At 36.4% G+C, this 24946-nt stretch overlaps 2 protein-coding genes across 10 annotated transcripts in view; one reads left to right on the top strand and one right to left on the bottom strand.

The window, feature by feature from the left end:
• LOC141378253 (uncharacterized) overlaps positions 1-11775 on the bottom strand; it is a 62941-nt gene extending 51166 nt beyond the window's left edge. Inside the window, exons 1-4 of the mRNA XM_073926319.1 lie at positions 11689-11775; positions 9535-9698; positions 9230-9437; positions 6978-7053 (exon numbers count right to left, since the gene is read on the bottom strand). The gene's annotated coding sequence lies outside the window, so the exon portion shown is untranslated. The remainder of the gene's footprint in view (positions 1-6977; positions 7054-9229; positions 9438-9534; positions 9699-11688) is intronic.
• LOC141378256 (serine/threonine-protein kinase pim-2-like) overlaps positions 1-18493 on the top strand; it is an 83144-nt gene extending 64651 nt beyond the window's left edge. For 5 of the 9 annotated variants that reach the window (XR_012392291.1, XR_012392287.1, XR_012392289.1 and 2 more), the window contains 7 exons: positions 12996-13084; positions 13182-13223; positions 14148-14273; positions 14420-14451; positions 15009-15264; positions 15379-15498; positions 15779-18493. Coding sequence is in view for 3 of the 9 variants with exons in the window: in XM_073926348.1 (XP_073782449.1) it covers positions 12592-12679; positions 12996-13084; positions 13182-13223; positions 14148-14273; positions 15009-15264; positions 15379-15498; positions 15779-15882 (825 nt within the window). In the remaining 6 variants the exon portion in view is untranslated. Of the gene's footprint in view, positions 1-12447; positions 12680-12995; positions 13085-13181; positions 13224-14147; positions 14274-14419; positions 14452-15008; positions 15265-15378; positions 15499-15778 lie in introns of those variants that run through there. The other 4 variants (XR_012392285.1, XM_073926348.1, XM_073926347.1 and 1 more) reach the window with 4 other exon arrangements.
• The last annotated feature ends 6453 nt before the right edge of the window (positions 18494-24946 follow it).

Raw genomic sequence — 24946 nt, 5'->3', positions numbered from 1 at the left:
CAAAATTAGCTATATTAAAATACAGCATTTATGTTAATACAGGCAGAGTGTGAACAAACTCAAGGCTAAGATATGCGCTTGCTTTTTAATGCATTTAAAATATAAATAAATGTTTTTTTTTTTCTTTTTTTGTATGGTAAAGGACAATGCACATTATGTTATTGATGTAAACTTAGGCTAAAACTTACCATTGATAAACGTGACCTACCTCAAGCAGATCACTTAAAGTGTAATAAAAATAATGTTGCCGCAGGACATAAACGAAGTCCCGCAAGTTTATTTTTAATAATTTAGTTTCAGTACTATTAATTTTTTTTTCTCAAAACATCAATAGCACCTTCAATAATCTAAACATTAAAAATGGACCGCAAGATGTGTTGAGTGGCTATATGTGGTGAAGAACGATGGCAAAGCTAAGTGTGATTATTGTAATAAACTAATAAGTTATAAAGCAGAGAGTCCCGACCAACAGGACTAAGCATATGCGGTTGGCTCATTCTTCACGAATATAGAATTAAAATAATGGCGCGTTAGGTTCATTGTGCATCCCGCAGGTGAAACCAACAAGGGTTGTGCATTTTAGTTTAACTTTTTTGAGCGTTATAAGCAGCTCGGTGTTAGTTTTTAATTTAATATATATTGAGCCGAAACTAAGCAGCGCATTCTCTCCGCCTCCTCGTTTATAACCAGCGGGACACGCCACTGAAGCAGGAGAGACACTCCGTCGTTCATAATCTTAGCTGATGTGTCGGAGTCGAAAGAATATATCAAAGAGGAATGTTCTTTTAACAGTCCCGATATGTTTAATCTTTTTTCCCCTGTCATTTCTCTTCAGCAAATTATATTTTTAAAGCTGCTTGATTCTTTTAAAACCGAAAGCAGAGCCCGTCAATTGGTGTTTTTTTCATAAGATACTCCTTTATTAATGTTTTATTTTATGAGTGTCTTTAATGTGCTTTTTAATAGTTTTATTTTATTCAAAGCAGCACCTAAAAGCGAATTTATCCTCAAATCGTGGCATGACAGCGATGTCATGTCGCATATATTGCCTTTTTTTCTGATCTTTTTGCATAAAGGTTTTAATCAAAAGACAGGTAATTTAATTACTTTCGATGTGCTAAAATATTTGTTAAATAAATGTTATTTTAAAAAAGGCATATGCAATGTGCTCTGACAGGTAAAATCAGATTCTTTCTCTCTTTTAAGTTCAAAGCAAATTTGAATGCCAAAGGATTTTAGATGCATATTCAAGACTATATGTAGTATATTAACATCAACAAATTAATAAAATAAGTAGCAAATGAGAAATAAATGACAGACAAGTTGGTAAAAACAGACATTATCTCTAAAAGTTATCAGAATTGCAAGATTAAAACAGCTGAATATAGGCCTAAAATAAATCTAGAAAGCTTGCGCACTGATATTTATTCTTTTTTTTTTCCGAATAACGAACAATTTCAACCGCGGGGAGATACCGACAGCTTGATTTGCAGTATTTTCTAACATGTTAGAAGCGGGCAGCGGACATCAGCCAGCCGTAGAGACGGGCCGGCACAAAAAAAACATGGCTGCCGGTGGGGAAGCGGCTGTGCCCTCAGCAGCTGATTGAGACGGAGCTGCATATCCTAACTAAGTGCACTAAATACTCCGAGACAGGCACGTGCACATAGGGCTCAACCTGTGCAGTGCACATGCCCTTTTTAGTGCCCTTCCAAAATGATCAAAAGTGCCCCCGCGACGCGGCACACCCTCGGTCCCGCTCTTCAAAAAATTTATCCTGCACATGCCACGGGCCTGCTCCGAGATCCAGGAGAAATTCTACCCGATAATCCAACACATACAAAACAATTTGAGTCCCTGTCGAACAGAACCCATCTTACTGGGGGAGTGTGTGTGCTGCTGTGTGTTCAACCACCCGCTCCTGTCTCCAACACACAAGCTGGAACTCTTTATGTGGACCTACTTTTAATAATAGGCTACTATTATTACCTTTATACTGTTTTATGTTATCAAAAATCTATTTTTATTTTTATTATTATATTTTTATTTTTTTATTCTATTTTTATTTTTATTAATCATTTTTTTTATTATATGTTATTTTCATATTTGTTTGCACTACTGCCCTTTTTGCACTGTCTTGTTTGTGAGACGCGACGCTGCACTGCTTTGGCAAAACGAATGTACAGTTACTTGTCATACCAATAAAGCACCTCAAATGTGAAAATGTGAAAATAGCCTAGGCAACAAATAACAAATAGTAGTCTAATAATAACAAAAAAGGCCCTTTTCATTTTCATACAATAGGCCTATGTGTGGGTTTTGACAATATGTGTTTAATTAAGCTATAAAGATTTGCCTATCAGATGAAATGCATAGTAAAATATGAAATAAATGTCTCTTTTGCTGAATATTTAATTAATCTATATATTTAATATTTAAAAAATCAACTCCTTTTTGCCCAGAGAAAGAGGCGCGCGGCACTAGCGGACATGGGGCGCTTTCCCAAAAAAAAGACGTAGGCTACAGTAACTTGCGGCTGAACTATGCACAGTTTGGGAAAAAAAAGGATATAGTGATGCATGTTTCCCAAAACCCCTAGTTTCTCTGTCGCAGATCCATCATTTGAATCACGTTATAAGTAAAACGCACATAATGATAAAGCACACCATCATCACGAGGGCAATTAAATAAAGACAACCTAAACATATTTTTAATTGTTTATTTATGTAATGTGAGTTTTTATAACTTTGTTCTTTAAATTATTTCAATATAACTTAGGCTATTCTATCGTGATGACACCATAAAAGGCCTTCAATGCACTGATATAGGTAATAGGGATAAAATAAAAAGCCGATTTCACTATTGACCCTGTTTTTATTCATTGACGGCTTCCCAACGCCGCAATTCTGTTGCGCGAAAAAAAGCTGCTGCAAATAAGCAAATTTATGACAATACACATTTAATAGTTTCATGAAAGTAGTAGCTGGTGTGCTTCATCTGCGTGATTCTGATTTGACATTCTTCCGCTAAACTTGCTCTGTGTTGAGGTGTAAATGGGCTATGCTCTTTGCTATTGAGGCTAACACATCAAGGTGTAAATGAGCTATAGTTCTCTTTGCAACTTTCAATTTTGAGGTGGGGGAAGTGGGAAGAGGCAATTCAAATGTACCATCTCTAAAAATAAAAAGGCCGCTTACGCGGCATTTGTGTTTAAAGATTATTACCTTATTTTTATTTTATTATTATTAATTTATTCATTCATTCGTTCGTTCATTTTCTTTTCGGTTTAGTCCCTTTATTAGTCTGTGATCGCCACAGCGGAATGAACCGTCAACTTATCCAGCATATATTTTACGCAGTGGATGGCAGGAGGGCCAGCTGGGGCTTCGGAACGGAGTGAAAGGAAAGGCGGAATTTGCCCCGAGTCTGGGAAAGATGGCTTGCCTTATTACACTAGTTTTTCTATCGCACACATGCGCCAAAATAAAAAAATAAATAATAAAGGGAAAGAAAACATCTAGCCTTGAGGTCTTTTTGCTTATAATCGCCCTTATGTTTCCGTTTTAAATGTAAGGCTGTTGCATAAAATAATACAATTTTAATTTATAAGTTACTTTGCTGCGTCCCCCTTGATGTTTCAATAACGCATAATAATCTACACACCATATTAAAGACACAGCAGACATAAAGGTTGTGTGTGAGAGCCCGAGCAAAAAAGAATCAGAAATGGATCACGCACGCACAAGAAAAAAGGCAATTATGCAACACATGACATGCATCGCTCTCAATTGACGGGCTCTGCTTTCTGTTTTAACATAATCAAGCAGCTTAAAAAATAATTTGATGAAGAGAAATGACAGGAAAAAAAGTAAAAAAATAAAAATAAAAAGATTAAACGTATCGGGACTGTTAAAAGAACATTCCTCTTTAATATATTCTTTCGACTCGGATACATCAGCTAAGATTATGAATGACGGAGTAGGCTATCTCTCCTGCTTGCTTCAGTAGCGTGTCCAGCTGGTTATGAACGAGGAGGCGGAGAGAATGCGCTGTTTAGTTTCGGCTTGATATATTTATATAAAAACTAACACCGAACTGCTTATAACGCTCAAAAAGTTAAACTAAAATGCACAACCCTTGTTGGTTGCACCCGCGGCATAAAAAACCTAACGCGCCATTATTTTAATTCTATAATCGTGAAGAATGAGCCATAAGATTGAGATCGTTGACGGTGCTCTCCAGCGGCAAGTTCCTGGCGAGTGAAAAAATTTGTATGCAGAAATAGGACAAGAGGAAAAACATTTTAAATTATATAACAAGCATCGTATTCTTTCAAATCCTCGCCCAGTTTTAGTACAAGTTGTGTTATTTATATTTGTGGCTGTGAAGTTTATTAATATATATATATATATAGGCTATATATATATATATATATATATATATATATATATATATATATATATATATATATACCTGACCAGCGCTGACAGCAAACGCATAAAGGACAGAGTGAAAGAATTTCTACGGTCCACACGAACCTCTGTTAGCGCCCACCGACGTCTTCAGTATTAGAGACAACTTAAAAGAAAACATTCAGCTATTTTTGTATTTCTATTTGCTTTTTTTCCTCAGAATAAATATATCCTCTTAACCAACTGTATGACTGTTTTTTCCCGATTATACGCAAAAGAAATAGTTTTTAACGTGTTTTTCATGCTTTATTTCTAACACGTTTATGAATTATAAGTTTTAGCCTAAGGTTACCAGACAAAACAACAATAACAACATTATTATACATCATAGTAGCATGTAGACAATAAAACATAAAACAGGCAACATATCGACTCATGCGCACACATGAGGCCCGTTGCCAGCCTGGTGAAAGGGATGGTTCTTTTTTTTCAAGTGGACCTTTTTGCAGTTATACGCCTCAGTTTCCATTTAACTATGAGATTTAAATACTACATTTTTGTGACTTTTTTGCTGGATTAGCCAGTCAGATGTCATTATAACCACACTTTTTGATGTACTAAAATATTTCCTAAAAAGTGCAGTTAAAAAATTCAAACAAGAGAAATTTTTAAAATACAAATTTATTAAATCATATGTCATTAGAAAAATAGCAATCTGTTTTAAAGTTTTAAAGTAAAAAAAAAAAAAATATATATATATATATATATATATATATATATCATTTATTAGACAAAAAACACACTGGCCAAACCTTTGACAGCTTTTTCTTCTTTTTTCGCGGTTATGCGCGCATTAGCCTATATTTCATATGCATATGTAAGGTGACTGAAATTAAAATTAAAATACAAAACATACTGATCCATTAAGTAAAAAAACAAAACAACAATTTTACTTTAAAAAGAAGAACATTGACGTTAACATTATTTTATTATACTTTAAGTGATCTGATTGAGGTAGGTCACGTTTATCAATAGTAAATTTTAACCTAAGTTTATATTAATAACATACAGTGCATTGTTCTTTACCATACAAAATAAAAAATAATAAAAGAAACATTATACACCATAGTCGCCTGTAGCCTAAAAAGGCCGCAAATCTTTTTAAATGCATTAAAAGGCAAGCGCATATCTAAGCCTTGAGTTTGTTCACACTCTGCCTGTATTAACTTACATGCTGTATTTTAATATAGCTAATTTTGATGAATTAGCTCTAACCTTTGACAGTTTTTTTTTCTTTCCGCGGTTATGCGCGCATTATATTTCAAATGCATATGCAAGGTGACTGAAATTGAAATTAAAATACGAAACATACTGGGCCATTAAGTAAAAAAACAAAACAACAGTTATACTTTAAAGAGAACTTTAAAGAGAACATTGTTGTTTTGAAACAAAAAAATAACTGAAAATTATTAAAAGTAAACCTGCTAGATATGTCCTGCGGCAAAATTATTTTATGAAGCAGTATTCAACTTAAGCTCTTTAGACCATGCGCCTGACCGTTTCTTAGTGTTTCACCACATGTCCTTAAATACATAAGGCCTATTTTTATTATTTTTCATTATTCGTTTATTATTATGTACAATAATTGTGACATAAAATTAAATAGTAAAATATAATCAACAACGAAAATGTAAATAAAAAGGTAAATTAAAACATAAATGAAAAGGTCTTGTGTTAGTCCTACCAAAATAGCAAACACTGAAAATCTCTTTACATTTAGGCTAAAAGACTGCTTTAATTTTTTAATTTAGGCATACTTAGAATATTTGTACTAAATGTTTGTGCTTTCATTTTAGTTGTCTTTTACTTCTTCAATTCTATTTTTCAAAAAGAATCCTCTTTGCACTTAAAAGTTTAGAATAACAATAAATCGTGTTAACAAATTTTAAATGATTAATAAAGGAATTATAAGGCTTTGACTTATTGTTTAATCTCATTTACAAGCACAAAAGCATATTTAAGGCTGCTGTGTGGGCTATTTCTGTCGGTTCGCATCCCATCCCTTTGCGCCCCCTGGCGGCTCATTCACAAACTGCGGTCATACACTAAAAACAAAGCGGCTCCTATTTCAAACGGCGGCGGTATATGACGCGGCGGTAATAGTCACTTTGAACTCTCACCTACTGTATCATTTGAGTTTATCACCAGAGCTATAGAAACTGTATTATGCTTAGAAAAAAAAACAGCACAGTATCAGATCTGTATTAATCAATGCTCAGAATTTTTGGTATCGAGATCGGATCGGTTCCAAAAAAAATGGTATCGGTGCATCCCTAGAAAAAAATAAAGGTACACAAACTGCCATGATGTTTCAAGGGGTTAAAAGAGAACATGGTTGTATTTTTGAGTGCAATATGTACACTTTAGGTTTTGGTTTTAAGATACTAATGTGGAGCTTTACATACAAACACAAACTTTGAAAAGCCCCAGCTTTAGCACAATTACTGAGAGTGTATTAGCATTTCATCATCATCATCATCAAAAAAAGAAGAAAAAAGAACATACCTGAAAACTTGCGTAACAAACATCCACCACAGATGTTGGCCAGTTTTAGAAACAATTTCACAAGTATATCTGAAAGCTTGAACAGTTCAATTATATTAATACTAGGGATGCTCAATATCATCGATTAACCGTTAACCAAAAGGGTGCGTTTGTAACCGATTAATGCTATCAGTTAAACCATGAAACATATTATTTGATATATTTTTAGTTTGGCTGCATAAGGGGCCGATTGAATGCGCCTTTGCGTTAAGAGGGGCATCTTTTGCTCGCGGCTCATCCCAGAGCAGCAGTTTGTGTTGTCAAGACAACTACAGAGAAGTTTTAAAGAGCATGGTTTCCGCTACATTCATTCTTCCATGGCGGGGACCAAAATGCATCCCGCCACGGCTACATTATCCATTCAAAACATTCAGTTATTGTTGTTGTTTTTAATAGCGGATTATAATCGCATCAAAATGTATTAAAAGGTAAGTGGATTATAACGCAAACTTTTCTGTAACCGTATAGTCTGTTTAACCCTTTGGCGTTACGTGCTGACTGACTGACAGGTGCGCGATGCGTGAGGCCAGAAAACACGAATAGCTTTCAGTTAAGATGAACACAGTTTCTATAGTTATACTTTATTTAAAGATAAAGGAATATGGCTCTGCATATAATCACTCTATCTTGCTAGAGTTTATAGCCGTTTCGCTTTACTTCAGGACGCATTATTGCCGCTCTGAAGGTCTAATCGCTGTTTTAAGTTATCCAGAGCTGGATGAATATACAAATCTTGAATATCAATTTATTATATATTATTAAATATTACAATTGTAACAACACAGACACAATCGATACCCAGCTGATTCAGTCGTTTCATGAGAAGAAGCGCGGTCCTCTCTTCTTTTTTCCTTGTCAACATAAAGGCAGTGAGGTGCGCCTTGTTTTCGGCCCCTTGTTTAACTGCAAGGCATACTTAACTTGCGGGACGACAACGTATAACCCGTGCCTACAGACACATTTGCCAAAGAAGCAAAATGGAAGAAGAATATTGCTGTTTAACAGACGTGTTGATGCCAAACTAGCGCTGATGTTGACCTGGATCTGCATCATAAACACAACAAATAGGCTTTACCTTTTATTTTATAGCTTATAAAGCATGTATGCACAATAATGTAACATCATATTTAAACAACAAAACTGTTTACAAAAAGTCAACCTATGCGCACGTGTTGTTGTCTTTTCATCACGCAGCGCGCGCACTTGAACTGCCAGAAAGAGAGAGAGGAAACCATATCAGGACATATTCTTTAAAATAATGATTTCTATTAAAATGTAAAAAGGTTTTGTGATTATAATAATGACAGCGGGGCATTAAATAAATGCATATTTTCCGTGGAGCTGGCGATTTGAGAAAGTCTGCGATTTTATTTGACAGAAGAAAAAAAAAACATGATTGGCGAAAAAAAAACAGCCTATGCCGGTTATTAAAAAGAATCAGTCAGTATTTTTGTTTTGTAATATAAATTAATTATTGAAGTGAAAATAATTTAGGGCAGTCCTATTTATTTTATTCATTTTATTTAGTTCTTCTCTTATTCTGTTCTTCTGTGCTAAACACTGCAAGTGCGTAAAGATGCTCTGTTGTTTTGTTCTATTATTAATATGCTAGCACAGTGGTTCTCAAACATTTTTCATCAAGTACCACCTCGGAAAAAAATTGTCTTTGCAAGTACCACCATAATGAGCAGTTTTGAAATACAGTAGCGTATTAGGTCTAGTTAAGCAGCTTAAGCTCTGTACAGTTTAAAAAAGAAATAACTCCTGGTTTGTTAGCACCTGGAAATGTTGCCTAGACCTCATAAATATAGGCTTTATGTCATCATATTCGTATATAAATCATTTTTGATAATTTCTTTAAATATATGAAGCATGTACATATTACATATTTGATTCATCCGCGTACCACTAGAAAGAAGCCTGCGTACCACTAGTGGTACACGTACCACAGTTTGAGAACCACTGTGCTAGCATATAAAAATAAATTAGTATTTTAAAATGCATTATTTAATGTGTCAGACACAAAATAGACACGTCAATTTGTTTAATATAAAATTAATTGTAATCTGACCAGTTAACCGTTAATAACCGATTAATGAGCGACGGTTGTCGGTTAGCAAAATTAACCGAAATGAGCATCCCTGATTAATACATTATAATTTTGGAACAAATACAGAAATACAAAATAACAGGGCATGGAACTTTAATCATACCTCTGAATGGGGGAAATTTTCTTGCACATTTAACTGCTGTCTTCCAAGTCCAGCCATAGTGAGATGTACTTCTGCCTCTCCTTTTGGTGTTTTTTCATGCTGTTTGTCCAGCAGGTAAAAATACATTAATAAGCTTTTACATTGCCCCTTATATGGTGCAAAACAGCTTTTCCCTCTACGCTCCTCTCGGAAAAACCCAGGAAATGACCTACAAATATTTTCTCATTAGTGTAGGAACAATTTGTATTAGAGAAAAAAACACATTAGATTCTTCTACACATACAGTCATCCACTGAATCTCACACCTCATTTCTTGCTGAACTGACTGGCTCTGGAAACTTGATGTTGTCCTCTCTCTCTGTGTTGAACTAATCTCTCTTAGTTGGTTTGTGTTCTCTGGTGATCTTAGGGTGTTGGTGAGCCTCGACACCAGGCTTTGAGCAGCAGATATTATTTCTCCAAATGGAACCTGATAAACATTAACATAAAATTAAGCTGTAAGTCATGCAGAATTATGATTGACAATGGTTAAAGAGGGTAGACAGACAGACAGACAGACAGACAGACAGACAGACAGACAGACAGACAGACAGACAGACAGACAGACAGACAGACAGACAGACAGACAGATAGATAGATAGATAGATAGATAGATAGATAGATAGATAGATAGATAGATAGATAGATAGATAGATAGATAGATAGATAGACAGAACGATGGATGGATGGATGGATGGACAGATTTTATTTAGGTTTTAATGCCATATCAGCAGCATTGGCTATATTCATGGCAAAAAACATGTACTAAATATACAATTTATAATCATATCATATCAGTTAGCATGATGACGCTCATTGCAGTTAGTAAACAATCTTAGCAAACATACATTTTAAAATAACAACAAAAAACATACAAGTAGCAAGCAACAACACTGAAAACAGTCATATACAATCTTTTAGTTAGATTAAAGATAAATATTGTAAAACACCTTTTCAAACAGCTCACTTCAAATATTTCCAGAATAAAAACATTCTCCAATATCATTTAAAAACACAATGTGTATTTTTACATGATATTAGAGAACGTTTTTATTCGGGAAATATTTTAAACATATTAAAATGTTTTATCGGTAAAATATTTTTACACAAGTCACCAATAGGTATTTCTTCCGCTTTTCATAAATATGCGAGTGTAAGCCATGAGTGTCTGATGCTACATCTTGTATGAACAACCTGGTCATGTCTATTTTCAAAATGGTAATTATTCCTTTCATTAATTAATGGATTCACTTCATACCATGTGTTTTTCCTACATTCATCCCATTCCATCTGCCATTTCTCATTAACATACAGATTTAAAACAGGTTTAACATCAGACACAGGAAGTTTACGTTCTGTTATCTCCAACTTCTATCTTCCTTTATCATGCTTTATCTGCACGCTCATTTCCAACTCATCCCATATGACCAGCCCGGTATCCAGCAGAAAATAATATCAAAGTCTTTAGTCTTTAAAAGGTCCACTTTTTCTATTATGCTAAAAATCTTAGTATGATCAGTTTTCATAGATTCAAGTGCTTGTAAGCAGGACATAATCTGAGCTAATTAAAAACAGACAGACAGATAGATATTGGGCATTTTTCTAATACTAAGAAACGAGTCTTATGTTGAGCAGGTAGATTTGAGGGAATAGTCACTATATGAGACAAAATATACTTTTTTGGCTATTTGCTCAAATTATTTAAGTTAGGTTACTCTACTTTAGATAAGAATTATCTTCATAAAGACTTTGTAAATTGCTATAAATATATAAAAACGTCATTTCTGCTTAGTAATGTGGATTGCTAACTTAAAGATAATATAAAAACGTATATCTGAACATATAATCTTCTCTCATAAATCAATGAGGAGCTTATTTATTCAGCTTTCAGATGAAATACGAGTGTTTAAATGACTGCCCCTCATGATTTACGCCCATGGGTCCGGGTCACTTATTTAACCAATTGCTAATCTGCACAGACTTTATTACATTATTCAATATATTTTCCCACTCATTCGGTGATAATAAGATAAATTAACGTAGATCTCAAGTTTTTTAAACAATTGATGGATTTGATTCAGTGTCATAAAAATAAGCAAAAACCCTCAAATATTTAACTTGCCTTTTGCTGATATCTTCTTTATAATAGATCAATAGTCTATCTGGCTTTCAAAAACACTTAATCAACAGATGCCATGTTATAGTTAAACACCGTTAAGTGATTCACTGAGAAGTTCTGCGCTCGCTGCCTGTCAAGTTCACTTACGTTATGCTAACTTAGCTTGCTATCCTCGGCCCGATCTTAATTTTGATTCTGTAAAATGTCTAAGAAACACAGCGAAAATGGACCTCATTGAGTCTCAACCTTTATTACAGCTCATGGAGGACAGTTCTCAAAGAGGGATTAACAAAAGTCTTACCTGAGACGGTGTGTGGGAGCTGCCCAGACATTTTGTTCGGGGGGCTTCCTTCAGTCAGGATTCAGGATCTCATCACGCAAGCGCACTGTTGTGATCGATGACTCTGGCTCGTTTATTAATGCCTGTGACCGCGGTGATGTATTTTGACAGTGGACTGTCGCTGTTTGATTCGTACTCTTCGTGTCCGTGGTGAAACTATTTCGTGTCTGTAAAGTAACGTCACAAGTTATGTTCCGTTTTCCTTTGCGGTTTCATAATTGCAGATGCGTGAATTTTATAATTATAACAGAAATTTTATTCCATAGGTTAGCAACTTCACGTACTGCCGCCAAGACATCCTCGTTTCCATGACAACTAACATTAGACTCCGGAGCTCTCGATTTCTTAGCAGCAGACTTCTGGACAAGAGTCAACGCATCGTGATTCCGTATTACATTGTAAATTCAGTGCAGAGCTAAAGGCCGATGCAGAGTCCTCAAATTAATCAGCCGTGTTGGACCCGTCAAACATCAATCATGCCAGGCCTTGCGTGATTAACTTTATTCTTCCCTCTTTTCCCCATGCAGAGATGGCAAAAGAGTTGTATAAGGTCCACGCGTATTTTATAATGTTATCACGAGCCCTAAACAGTAGGTTAATATGCCACTTCACCTTTTACACCCTGAAGAATAAACGCGAACACCTGTACCTACAGGACCCCCATCCCATCTTTGGTCTGGCCCTACGCTACGTCATAAATCGAACGCGCTCTGCACCGCGAGTGTCAGAATCCACCAGACGCCTGACAGAACAGACGTGTATTGAGGAACTTTTCATTTGATACTCAGACAAGGCGAAAACTCAGATAATTAACTGCAGTAAACTCATTTATACACCCTAGAGAGCGTTATTTACTGCTAATAAATGGAAAAAAGTATGTTACATGTTCCCGGTCCTTCCGGACAAAGAAGACCGCCATGTAGACAGAGGATAGGGCCTTCTCCTGGTTCTGGTACATTTGAATGTATTTTTAATGTTTGATTGATGTTGTTTAACCCTTGTGTTGCTGTTTCATACACACTGGGGTCATTTGGCCTCAACTTTCTCTCAGTTTCAGCAAATGGAGTGATTTTTTTAGTGACAAACTATTTTGACATATTTTGGGAAAAGGCTTTTGAATTAAAAAAAGTTTCAAAAAACTTAATTCGGGGCAAATTGGCTTTGTTTATGTTGTTGGCTGTTACGGGTTAAATGGCTTTATTTTTATACTGTCTGTTCAGGCATAACTAGAAGCTGTCTCAAATGAACATGCTGTTTTTATCTTTCAGTGGAAGCAAAATATGACCTGAAAGAAAATATTGGAGCTGGCTGCTACGGCAATGTCTATCGTGGTATCAGAAAAATGGACGGCAAACAGGTAAGTCTATTCACCCTAGTCCAGTTTAGAGGACATCAACTTTAGAGAAATCATGTTTGATTGCTCACTCATGTTTAATTCTACTTTTCATCCACAGTTTATCATCAAGTCGACTACTTCAGAAGTTGACAGCAATGTGGTAAGTCTGAAAACATCATGCGTGATTCATATTTGAAGCATCACAAAATACATTTAATAGATGAGTCTGTCTGCGGCTGTGGTTATACAAATATCTACTGATCATTTTGTGATTCACTGCTGTTTTCTGTTTATTTATGGTTATGATGGGAATTAATATGTGCTCTGCCGAGTTTTGATGCTGAAAATTTAACTCTGCAGTTTAACAGTGACTTTATATACATATAACAGAAAAAAGTAGTCACATGCCAATATTCAATAATTCAGTATATCATAATAATGAACATGCACAATAATGAATAATTATTATTTACACTTTTAGAGTGTCTTTTAAGATTATTTTATTCTGCAACATGTTGAACCCTTATTAAGCCATTTATTTTCAAACATGATGCTTTTCTCATGTTAATCTGGGCTACGACTTTGGGAATTCAGAGACTGTTTGTCTTTGGTTCGTTAACTCTGTGCAGTAAAGTCCTCTCGTTAACATCAGTTAATTTATCTAAAGTAGTTTAGTTTATACTTTATTATAGTGTTACCTATTATTGTACTTTATAATCTTTTTTTACATGTATTTAATAAGCAATACACTAGGTATTGTTGTAATCATACCTGATAAAGTAATCTGTTTCACAGCTCAGCTTAATATCTTGATAAAATCAAAGCTTCCGCAATTCATCACATTAAAATCTAATACCGTCTGAAGCCGAATTACCAGATTTTTACATCACAATTGACAAAACCAGTGCAGATAATAAACATCAAGCTCCCATAATGCATTTCAAAAGCATAAATAAACACACAGAAAAAAAACATGAATCACAAAATACGGAAAGCTGCTGATTTACAGATTTTCTTTTACAGTTATATTGAAAAACAGGATTACATGTTGTTGATATGCAGCTAATGTGCACTTTATCTTCAGCCTGGATATCCGTTACCCATACCAATCGAAGTGGCCATGATGACAATTGTGAGAGATCCCCCCAGCCCGCTGCTCATCAAGCTCCAGGAATGGTTTTTAGTTAAAGTGGAGAAATTGCCAAGAGGAGTAAGTGTATTTATACAGCACATTTCATGCACAATGCGCTGCAGGAGGGTTTGTCTCGTTTCTTATTGTCGTTTTAATTTTGTAAATTCAAATTCCTAAATCAAGAAGCATTTCTGGACATGTAAATAACTTTGTCTTGTTTTCAGAAAAGCTTGTGGGTTAATGATATGCCGGTGCGGTAAGCAAAATAAACTCATTTCTACTTTAAAATCTATCCTGAATGTAACTGGAAGCCAGTGTAAAGACTAGGCATGGGCCAATAACTGTTTTTAAGGTATGGAAAAGTCGAGGTTTTAAAACTGCCAAATTTTCTGTAATACCGTTGTGTGAGATATATTATTTACAGTTTTTTTAGGACAACGGTATCTCCAGCTGAATAAATATCCAAAAATGCTGTTTTAAATAGTAAAGAAATCAGTGTTTTTGAAACAAATGAGGGCCGCAGAAGTCAATTAATCTTTTGAATTATTTAGCCTGACATGTTTACTGCCAAAAAAATATTATAAATCTATTACAAAATAAAATATATTGTTTTCAGAGGGGAACAAGTTTGTCTTTTACCCAGACATTCAAAAAGACTACATATTAGAGCAGTAATCACAATACCGTGAAACCGTGATATTTTGATCCAAGGTTATCATACCGCCACAATCTAATACCGGCCCATGCCTAGTAAAGACTGACCTGAGGACTGCTGTCGTGTGCTTTATTTTAACTCATTGCATCTGCTTACAGAAAGTGTGTAAGACAATAATGTTGGTGATGGAGTATCTCGGCCCGTGCAGAACACTGGAGGATTTCCTGCAGAAGCACCAACACCTGGAGGAGAGAGTCGCGCGTACGCTTATCCTGCAGATTGTCAAAGCAGCGCAGGAGTGCTTGAGGCGGAAAATTTGTCATCATGATATTCATGATTGTAATATCCTCGTCATCGACCGGCCTCTGCAAATCAAGCTAATTGATTTTGGCTGTGGGATGCACATCTGTCATGGTAAGTCAGATTATTTCAGGAGGAAGCCGAAAAACATTCATTAGTCTCTGAGACTCAGTTGAATGGGGCTTTAGCTGAACTGCTTGCTCAACACTAAACCTCTCTTTCTGACAGATCCAAAGAAATACCCACCAGACACAAGGATATCTCCAAAGAAGGCGGTTAAAAACACAGTGAAGCAGCTGTTTGGCATCATGCGGGAAATAGAAAAACAATGTTCCAGCATACCTGAAGGTAAGAAGATGACTGGGACTGACACTGTTCATCCCTCCTGTTGACTTATGGGTCAGAATTGACCCTGGCCACATTTTACCAGCAGAAAAACCCAAAACAATGTTTTTCTTTATCTTGAGGTTTGGTGACGGTTTCTAAAATGAGGCCAACATTAGGAAAATATATATTATATTTTCATGAAGACTGAACATTAGGGCACAACAGGAGTCATTCAGGTCAATATTGAGCTGTGTGTGTGTGTGTCCACCATTAACTAACTTTCTCTTTTAAAATGTTACAGAATTCATGGCATTTATGAATACCTGCATTACCCTTGGGGATGATGATCAGAGACTGCAAACAGTGCAGCAGATTCTGGATCAGCCATGGCTAAAAAACCAATAAAAATAAAGACTGTTCTAGATATGTGTAGTTTATGCTTTCCACCCTGAAAGAGGACCTGTTTTAGAGGAGATTTTGGAGCACGAGGGGTTCAGCATGACGCAGAGGCTTTCAGCAGCAGGAAATGGTTTCATTCTTCCATGTTTGATGTTTGTCATTTGTTGTTTTCCGCTTCTGCTTCCCAAATTCCTGCGAGGGTTGCAGTCAGAGCTGCATGTAAATGAGGGCCAGTTGAAGCCGCCATTAGAGTGACGTCAGCTTTCCTCCTCACCTGATTGGTTGGAGGGAGGAGGTGTCAATCTAGAGCTAATAGACCAATGGGGAGGCTTCAGCCGGCCCTCATTTGCATGCAGCTCTGACTGCGACACTTGCGGGAGGAAGTGCAGAATGTGGGAAGCAGAAGTTATGAAGAGCTTTGAGAATGGTGGTCTTAATATGCTGGATTTCCGTACATTAAATAATACTGTCAAAATTAAATGGGACAAAAAATATTCTCTAAAATCCAACATCAATCTGGAACTTTATTCCAAATTACATATTTTCTTAATTTGGATGGCTTAATTGTTATTACTCTGTAACTATAATGCTGATAAAATACCAGCTAAATTATCTCAATTTCATAAACAAAATTTCTTAATCGATTCAATACTCCCATCCCCCCTAAAGAATTTGCTGTCGTATTTGATGCCATACCATCTGGAGTTATTAGGTTAGTCCAAGGCATTCTCTATCCTTCTACTTCCCCCCTTGAGACGCTTCTACTACAAAGGTAGGAAAATATAGTTTCTCTGCAACTTCTTCAAACAAATCAGTACATTTACATTTAGCAGACTTACACATGAGGACGAAAAAAGAAATTTACACAACTATAAGAGCAACAATGAATAAGTGCTTTAGGCAAGTTTCAGGTGTGTAAAGTGTACGAAGCAAAACATTAGTAAATTATTTATTTATTTTTTTGTAATACAGTTAGCGGTGGAGCCAGAGAGGCAATTGCAGATTAGGAAGAGAAGTGGAGACTAAATAGTTGAGTTTTTAGTGGTTTCTTGAAGACAGCGAGTGACTCTGCTGTTCTGATGCAGTTAGGGAGTTCATTCCACCAACTGGGCAGATTGAGCGCGAGAGTTCGGGAAAGTGATTTCTTCCCTCTTTGGGATGGAACCACGAGGCGACGTTTATTCACAGAACGCAAGTTTCTGGAGGGCACATAGATCTGCAGAAGTGAGAGCAGATAAGAAGGAGCGAAGCTAGAATTCGCTTTGTAAGCAAACATCAGAGCTTTGAATTTGATGCGAGCAGCAACTGGCAGCCAGTGCAAACGGATGAGCAGCGGAGTGACATGTGCTCTTTTAGGTTCATTAAAGACCACTCGTGCTGCTGCGTTCTGAAGCAGCTGAAGAGGCTTGATAGAGTTAGCTGGAAGCCCGGCTAGTAGAGAGTTGCAGTAGTCCAGTCTAGAGAGAACAAGAGCTTGAACAAGGAGTTGAGCTGCATGTTCAGATAGGAAGGGTCGGACCTTTCTGATGTTGTAGAGTGCGAATCTGCAAGATCGAGCAGTTCTAGAGATGTGGTCAGAGAAGTTTAGTTGGTCATCAATCGTTACTCCAAGGCTTTTCACTGTTTTGGAAACAGTAATGGTTGCCCCATCCATCTGCATTGAAAAGTTCTGATGTTATTTCCTAATGGAACTGTATCAGTTCCAAATGTGACTTTTTTTTATTTTATTGGAATTCTTTTGTTTCAGATATTGATTGAAGAAATCAAATATGGCTCATCCCAAATAGCTACTTAATTACAAATAAGATAATAGAAGTTTCATTTAGAACTATTCACCATACACACTCGGTCAATACTCTCTTAGTAAGATATAAAAAAGATATTGATATTAATTGTTCATTTTGTAAGCAACACAAAAAAATAAGTGCCTAGTTCACTTATTTTGGCAATGCAGTTTTTCTAATTTGCTTTGAAACGATTTTTCTTTTTCTTATTAAGAATGTTGATAAAGATTTTTCCTTACTATGGGAAAATGTTTTGTTAATAATAAAACGGATGCTATACATAAAAAAATATATTTTTTTCTTAATCTTCTTATGTTATTAACAAAATTGTATATACATAAATGTACATTTTCAAACCAAAAACCCTTTTTAATATCTTGCTCACTGAAATGCAGCATTACTTTAAAACAATTTCTAACTCTTTTACAAAAAAATGCTTTAAAAACAACTGAAATGTGTCAATTATATAATCTTTTTCTTTAATATGTGATGTATATACCCCTACTGTTAATTTTTTTTGTTGTTTTCTTTTTTTAAAATGTTTTCTTTTTGTCTTTCCATTTTCTTTTTAATGTACTGTGATTGTATATTTTTACTTGTCTCATAATTTTTAAAAAATGTGGAAGCGGAAAACAGCATCATGTCAGAAAACAATGGAAGTATGAATTCCTGATGATCTGATTTGGTCACTGACCACATGTGTGCTGCTCTTCTATCATTTCTGTGAAACTGAGACTGTATGCAGAGCGGCCTGCGAACCCCATGGAGTGTGTTGAAGCTGTTTTCTGCTGATCAAACTGTAAACTATTGTCTTCAATAAACTGTATCTCTGACTCCTGCTCTTTGTTCATCACACCGGCTCCTTGCATTAACACAAGTCAAATCCTTCAGCGTAGTGATACGGCACTGTAATGCACTCAAAACATGCCTGAACTACTTTATCTGTGTGTTGATCTGACAATAAGTGTGAACACAACACAAAACAACACAGAGAAGATCTGTTTTACAGACTGCAGACTCAATTTAGCCTTTATAGAACAATATTGATGCGTCATGTAATGTTTAAAGCACATTGCCCTGCCATTTGTGTGACTATAATGTGAAATATAAGAGTGTGTTCACTGATATGAGTAATCCTACTATAATATCTACTGAACTAGCACCAGGGCTCTTTCAGTGTCTGACCAGCAAATGTTGAGCTTTAGCCAAAGAACAATGGTTAGAATGGAAATGTCTTCATTTCACAACAGTTTTTAACAACACTCAGAAAAGTTTTGTGGAAAACTAATGGAAACACACTTATGCTTCAGTTTGTGCTAGTGTTACATCTACACAGCACAGTACACTCAAATATAAGCTAATAAGTAAAATGAGCCAGCTAGTGTTCACTGAGTTAAAGAGACCCCAGGTGAAAATAAGTACATTGCAAGTATACTAACCAAAAGTTAACTTAATTTAAATATATTAAATGTATTATTACCATACTTTTATATATGAAGAGTTCAGATGCAAAAACCTCTAAGCGCCATCTGAAATGTTCTTCTAAAACGACCATTTTTGTCAGCCTCCTATGTTTATGTTCAGTTATTTCCCTTTAAAGGCAATGTAAAAAATTATTCGTCACTATAAAAGTCAACTTACTGAGCCTACACACAGGAGTCGGAGAAAATTTTATTTATTTAGCATTTGATGTTAATATATTTAAGTATTATTTTAACTATGCATTGAACAATGAACTTATGTAAGAATGTGTCAAAGCACACTTTTAAAGCACAGTGTTAAATAAACAGTGTAAGTTTTCATTCATGCAATTCAGTTCATTACAGCCTTTAAAAAGTAATAAATGCATTAAAAGCCCATTTAAAGCATTTGTTACTGTATAAGAGATGTTGTTGATGCTGACAATAAATATCTATATTTAACATAAATATATATATATATATATACATATATATATATATATATATATATATATATATACTCAATTCGTCTTTATTTCTCTAGCGCTTTTACAATTTAAATTGTGTCAAAGCAGCTTCACATAGAAGATTATAGTGTTTGAAACAGTGTCAGTTCAATTTTCAGAGTTTAAGTTCAGTTCAGTGTGGTCTAATAATTATTACTGAGAGTCCAAACACTGAAGAGCAAATCCATCGATGCGCAGCTCTACAGATCCTGAACCATGCAAGCCAGTGGCGACAGCGGCAGGGAAAACCCTTCACCAATTGGGGAAAGGTCAGAATAAAAAAAACCTTAAGAGAAACGTGGCTCAGTTGGGCACAACCATTTCTCCACTGGCCAAACGTCTTGTGCAGAGCTGCAGTCAAGGCTCTGGAGAAGCTGGACCTCAGCGAAGGCTCGTCTGTCCCTGGAGCGTCGCAGAAATCAGTCTCATGCTCTCCACTCCTCTATGATCACCACAGCAGCTGCTCAGGAAACGGCCTGGTCCAGGATTATGGAAACCTTGGGATCATCTTGTCGCTGGTCTTGGATCGAATCAGTGGCGCTTCATAGTCTAAGGGTCTCGGGATGAGTATACCCAGGTGGAAATAGAGAATAAAGAGAATAATTAGCGTAGCTGCTGTTCATAGTGTTTATAAACGAGATGCAGAAACCTGTGTGGAAACCTACTAAGTGATGCCCTGAGTGTATGCTTTGCTAAACAGATAGGTATTTAATCTAGTTTTGAACTGAGAGATTGTGTCTGAGCCTCAGACATTATCAGGAAGGCTATTCCAGAGTTTAGGAGCCATAAAGGAGAAGGCTCGACCTCCTTTACTCGACTTTGCTATTCTAGGTACTACCAGAAGCCCTGACTTTTGAGATCTTAAAGAGCGAGTTGGATTGTAGCGAGACAGAAGGTTGTTTAGATAAAAAGGAGCTAGATTATTTAGAGCTTTATAGGTGAGAAGTAATAGTTTAAATTCAATATGAAACTTAACAGGCAGCCAGGGTAAGGAGGATAACTTTGGGGTGATAGGGGATCATATTTTCTAGATCTGGTAAGAACTCTAGCTGCTGCATTTTGTACTAGCTGAAGTTTATTAATAGAGGATGCTGGGCAGCCAGCAAACAGAGCATTACAGTAATCCAGCCTAAAATTATATATATATATATATATATATATATATATATATATATATATATATATATATATATATATATATATATATATATATATATATATATATATATATATATATATATATATATATATATATATATATATATATATATATATATACATATATTATTGCATTACAGACATCCTGCAAAAATAACTTGAAAGAAAATCATCCAGATTTGAAATGACATGAATGTTAAATTTTTATTTTTAGGTGCACCATTATTTTATGTATAAGGTTAACATGAATGTTTTTTTTTTATTTGTGCTTAGCCAGGTCGTAAACCGCAATAAAGTTAGTTTGACGTTTGACATTAATTAGACATTCATTTATATGGTTAATTTAGTTTTTTAATCTGGAAATTAAACTTTGCAACATAAAGGGCGTATATTTATGCCCATCTGACATATTTTTGGCTCAAACTATAACAGGAGCAAATAATTTAATTGGTTTTAAATCGAATAAAACATCACAAACTGGAACAAAAATAATTCATTCATGAAAACAAAGACTGCTACTGAAAAAAAAAAACTGCTTAAACCAGCCTAGGCTGGTTGGCTAGTTTTAGCTAGTCAACCAGGCTGGTTTTAGAGGGGTTTTGGTTGTATTGGGGTAATCGAACTAGGACTCGAGTCCAGTTTTGATTGGACTCGGACATAACCTGGCCAGTCAGAGTCGTCAGAAAAGAATCGCCGTTTCAGAAAAGAAGCCGATGGGCAGATTTTGATTAAAGATCCACAAAACAAACTTTTCAGTGGATTCATTTGCACAGATTAACTTGTTTATTTTAAGACTAGCCATATGCTAGCAACATAAACATTGAACATTTTGATTTAATGCAGACTTTAAACGAAATATTCACCCAGATATGATAATTCTGTCGTCATTTACTCAATCTTCACTTGCTTCAAAACATGTTTGAGTTTCTTTTTTCTGTTAAACACATTTAGGCTAAACATTGCTAGACAGACTGCTAGACAATGACTTCCATAGTATTTTTTCCTGCCGATTTCTAGCATTATTCAGAATACATATTTTTGTTTAACAGAGGTAATAAATGTATAAATGTTCAATAAATAAATGGTGACAAAAGTTTTCTCTTGCTAGGAACTATCCCTTTAAGTGTCGTGCGCGCGGGACTTTTATTGTGAAGGCGCAGCGCTGCTGTGTTTCCGTGTTTAGTCAGCGTCGATCATCTGACGGCTTTAGTTCCTTTAAACGGAGTTTTGCAGTATTTTTTGGGAGTATTTAATCTGTTGAAGGGAGAGTTTAGGGTCCAGACATAAAGTCAACAGTGTTCTGCTGTTTAAAGCGTACAATTCTTCACATTATGGGGCAGTTTCTTGTGTTTTGGTCGACCTTCCTGCTGATGTGCGTCGCGTTCAGTTTTTCTGAATCAGAATCAACAACAACACAACAACCTACAACTGCTCCACCTGTGCGCAAACGTACATTTTCATCTGCATCTGCTTCCTTTATTTTCATCCCATATTTCTATTCCATTGAGGTAAAGTTGGTGTTATAGCCGCAAATTCGTTCATTGCCAACTTGTGACTCGCTCCCTATGTTGTTTACCATGATATGTTACTTTGAATATTCGGTCAAAATCACATACAAGTATGACTTGAAAACAACATTAGCTTTGTATTTCCTGAGTGGACAGCTACAATGCCCATCGCAACAAACACAACAAGTTGTTTACTTGCATGAGCAGAAACGCAAGCTTAGTGAAAGCATGACTAAACATGGAGTTCATCACTTCTCTTCAGATATTTTCAGTAGAGTATGCAAACTTACCATCGGGTACCGCGTTCCCAGAAGCTTTTTAGTCACAATTTTTTGGCAACCTGCAAAGAGAGCATAAAGTCAAAACTTATTCAACCAGAGAGATGTCTGATCACACACACACACACACGCACGCACGCACACACACACACACACACACACACACACACACACTCACACACACACACACGCACGCACGCACGCACGCACACACACACACACACACACACACACAAACACACACAAACACACACAAACACACACACACACACACACTCACACTCACACACACACACACACACACACACACACACACACACACACACACACACACACACACACACACACACACACACACACACAAAGGAAAATTGAATGTTACCTTCTGGCCGTCAGATTTCCGTGTAGCCAGATAGACAGTGCCATGGTATCCCTCTCCCAGCTTCTTCCCAAGCACATATCTGTCAAGTAAAGATCCTGGAGAAAACATTTATGACATTTGCTCACTCCTGTTACTCTTCTGCTCAATCTAATCGTGAGAAAACTCTGTAAAACTCTGAAAAATAAAACAAAACCCTGCAGATTAGACAGAAAACATTACGGCAGAAGACAAACCTTAGCTGCTGTCTTTAGCTGAGCTGCTGTCTTTAGCTGAGCTGCTGTCTTTAGCTGAACTTCTGTCTTCTGCTGCAGTTTTGCTGCTGCCGCCATGTTGGATCTGGGCTGTTTTCACTCGTTTTGCAGCAACTGTGTCCTGATCCAGACATCCAGCCTTCCTCTTCAGTGCTCTTGGAGCTTCTGTGGATTCCAGTCAACAATGCATTATTAATGATCAGTTCTTTCATTAATTGGCATTTATTGTATTTGGGGATCTGTTCAAATGGCAGCAGTGCTACTAGTTTCCAGATGTTTTGTCATGAAGCTCTACTGAGAAATACTTTGCACAATACTGCATCATTCACAGGTTTAAAGGCACATTATGTGAGACTTTTATTATCAAAATCTCCAAAATCCACTAGAGGAGTGATTCATGAATGATCTCGCAGTGCATTATGGGACAGTGTAGTGTCCACTGGATGCACCCTTCAGAATCTCTCCAGTAGTAGTAGGTCATCTGGGTACTTCTCACATGCTGTTTGTCAAATACTGTGAGGTCAGACATACTACTCGGCTCACATACTGTCTTAATGTACTATTTAGTATGGAAGCGTGTGATTTTAGACACAGCCAGTGTGTGTGTTCATGCTAATGATCGTATTAGCAGTGTGGTGCAAAATGTCTTTATTTATAGTGCCCTGACCTTTTAATAGCAGGGAAACTGCTATAGAATGTCTCGTACCATCACAACGGTCAAGTATGTTTGACATGCTTTTCTCTTTATTTGCCACTTGCTTTTCTTTTCTTTTGCTGCCTGCTGTTCATTCATTCTATTTCTGCTCTGTTTGTTTAGCGAGGTTTTAATATGTTTGTGTTTTATTTGACAGCACAGAGCAGCATTATAACAGAAGCCCAACATTTATTTAGTCTGATAAAACAGCACACGTGATCACGAGCTGAAGAACCAGACTGTCACGGTTGTGGTGGGGAAAAGGAGCGAGGACTCAAGTGCAAAGAAACAATGGGTATTTATTAATAATAAAATAAAAATAAAAAGCAAAACAAAACTACCCCGAGGGGGAAAACATTAACAAAACACACAAACTTGGCTCAACAAGAACAAGGCAAGACTGGATCAGGAACACGGGGAGTGTAGACAACGAACTGGCAAAGGACTGAAAACATGAGGGGGATTATAAAGCAAAAAAGTAAATTGACACACAGGTGAACACAATTAACTAATAATGGGTTGACAAGGAGGGTGGGACTAGACAATAGACGGGAGAGCGCATGACACAGAGAGACAATACAAGCCATGCGCTCACATAACACAACACTGAAGCACACGACAAAAGCACGTGACCACAATGTAAACACCGAGCCACGTGCTTTGACAAAAGACGCAAGACACGAGCACACGATAGATAAACACCTTACCGTGCGCTCACACATAAGCAACGCGCATGCTTCATCTCAGCGCCAACCAAAACTGAAACCAACTAGACGGAGGCGCCGAGAATAAAGCAGTGCGCTGCTGACAGAACAAACACAAACACTAGTACAAGAGCGCGCGCGTCTGAGGGACGCAGAGCGTGCGTGGCCACATCATGTGGCAGCGCGCACACTCTGCGTACACCCACGACGGCGCGCGCGCACACAGAGACAGGACCAGACATTGAGTAGTGTCAGAGCTCTGCCACCAAAACAAGAATTTACAAGACCAAAGTGGCAGAACCCTGACACTAGCCCCCCCCAAAAGGGACGCCACCTGGCGTCCCT

This window comes from Danio rerio, chromosome 16 (assembly GCF_049306965.1).
Source record: "Danio rerio strain Tuebingen ecotype United States chromosome 16, GRCz12tu, whole genome shotgun sequence".
NCBI lineage: Eukaryota > Metazoa > Chordata > Actinopteri > Cypriniformes > Danionidae > Danio > Danio rerio.
Note: the sequence above shows the minus strand (reverse complement) of the source record. Positions and strands in the feature narration are given on the sequence as shown.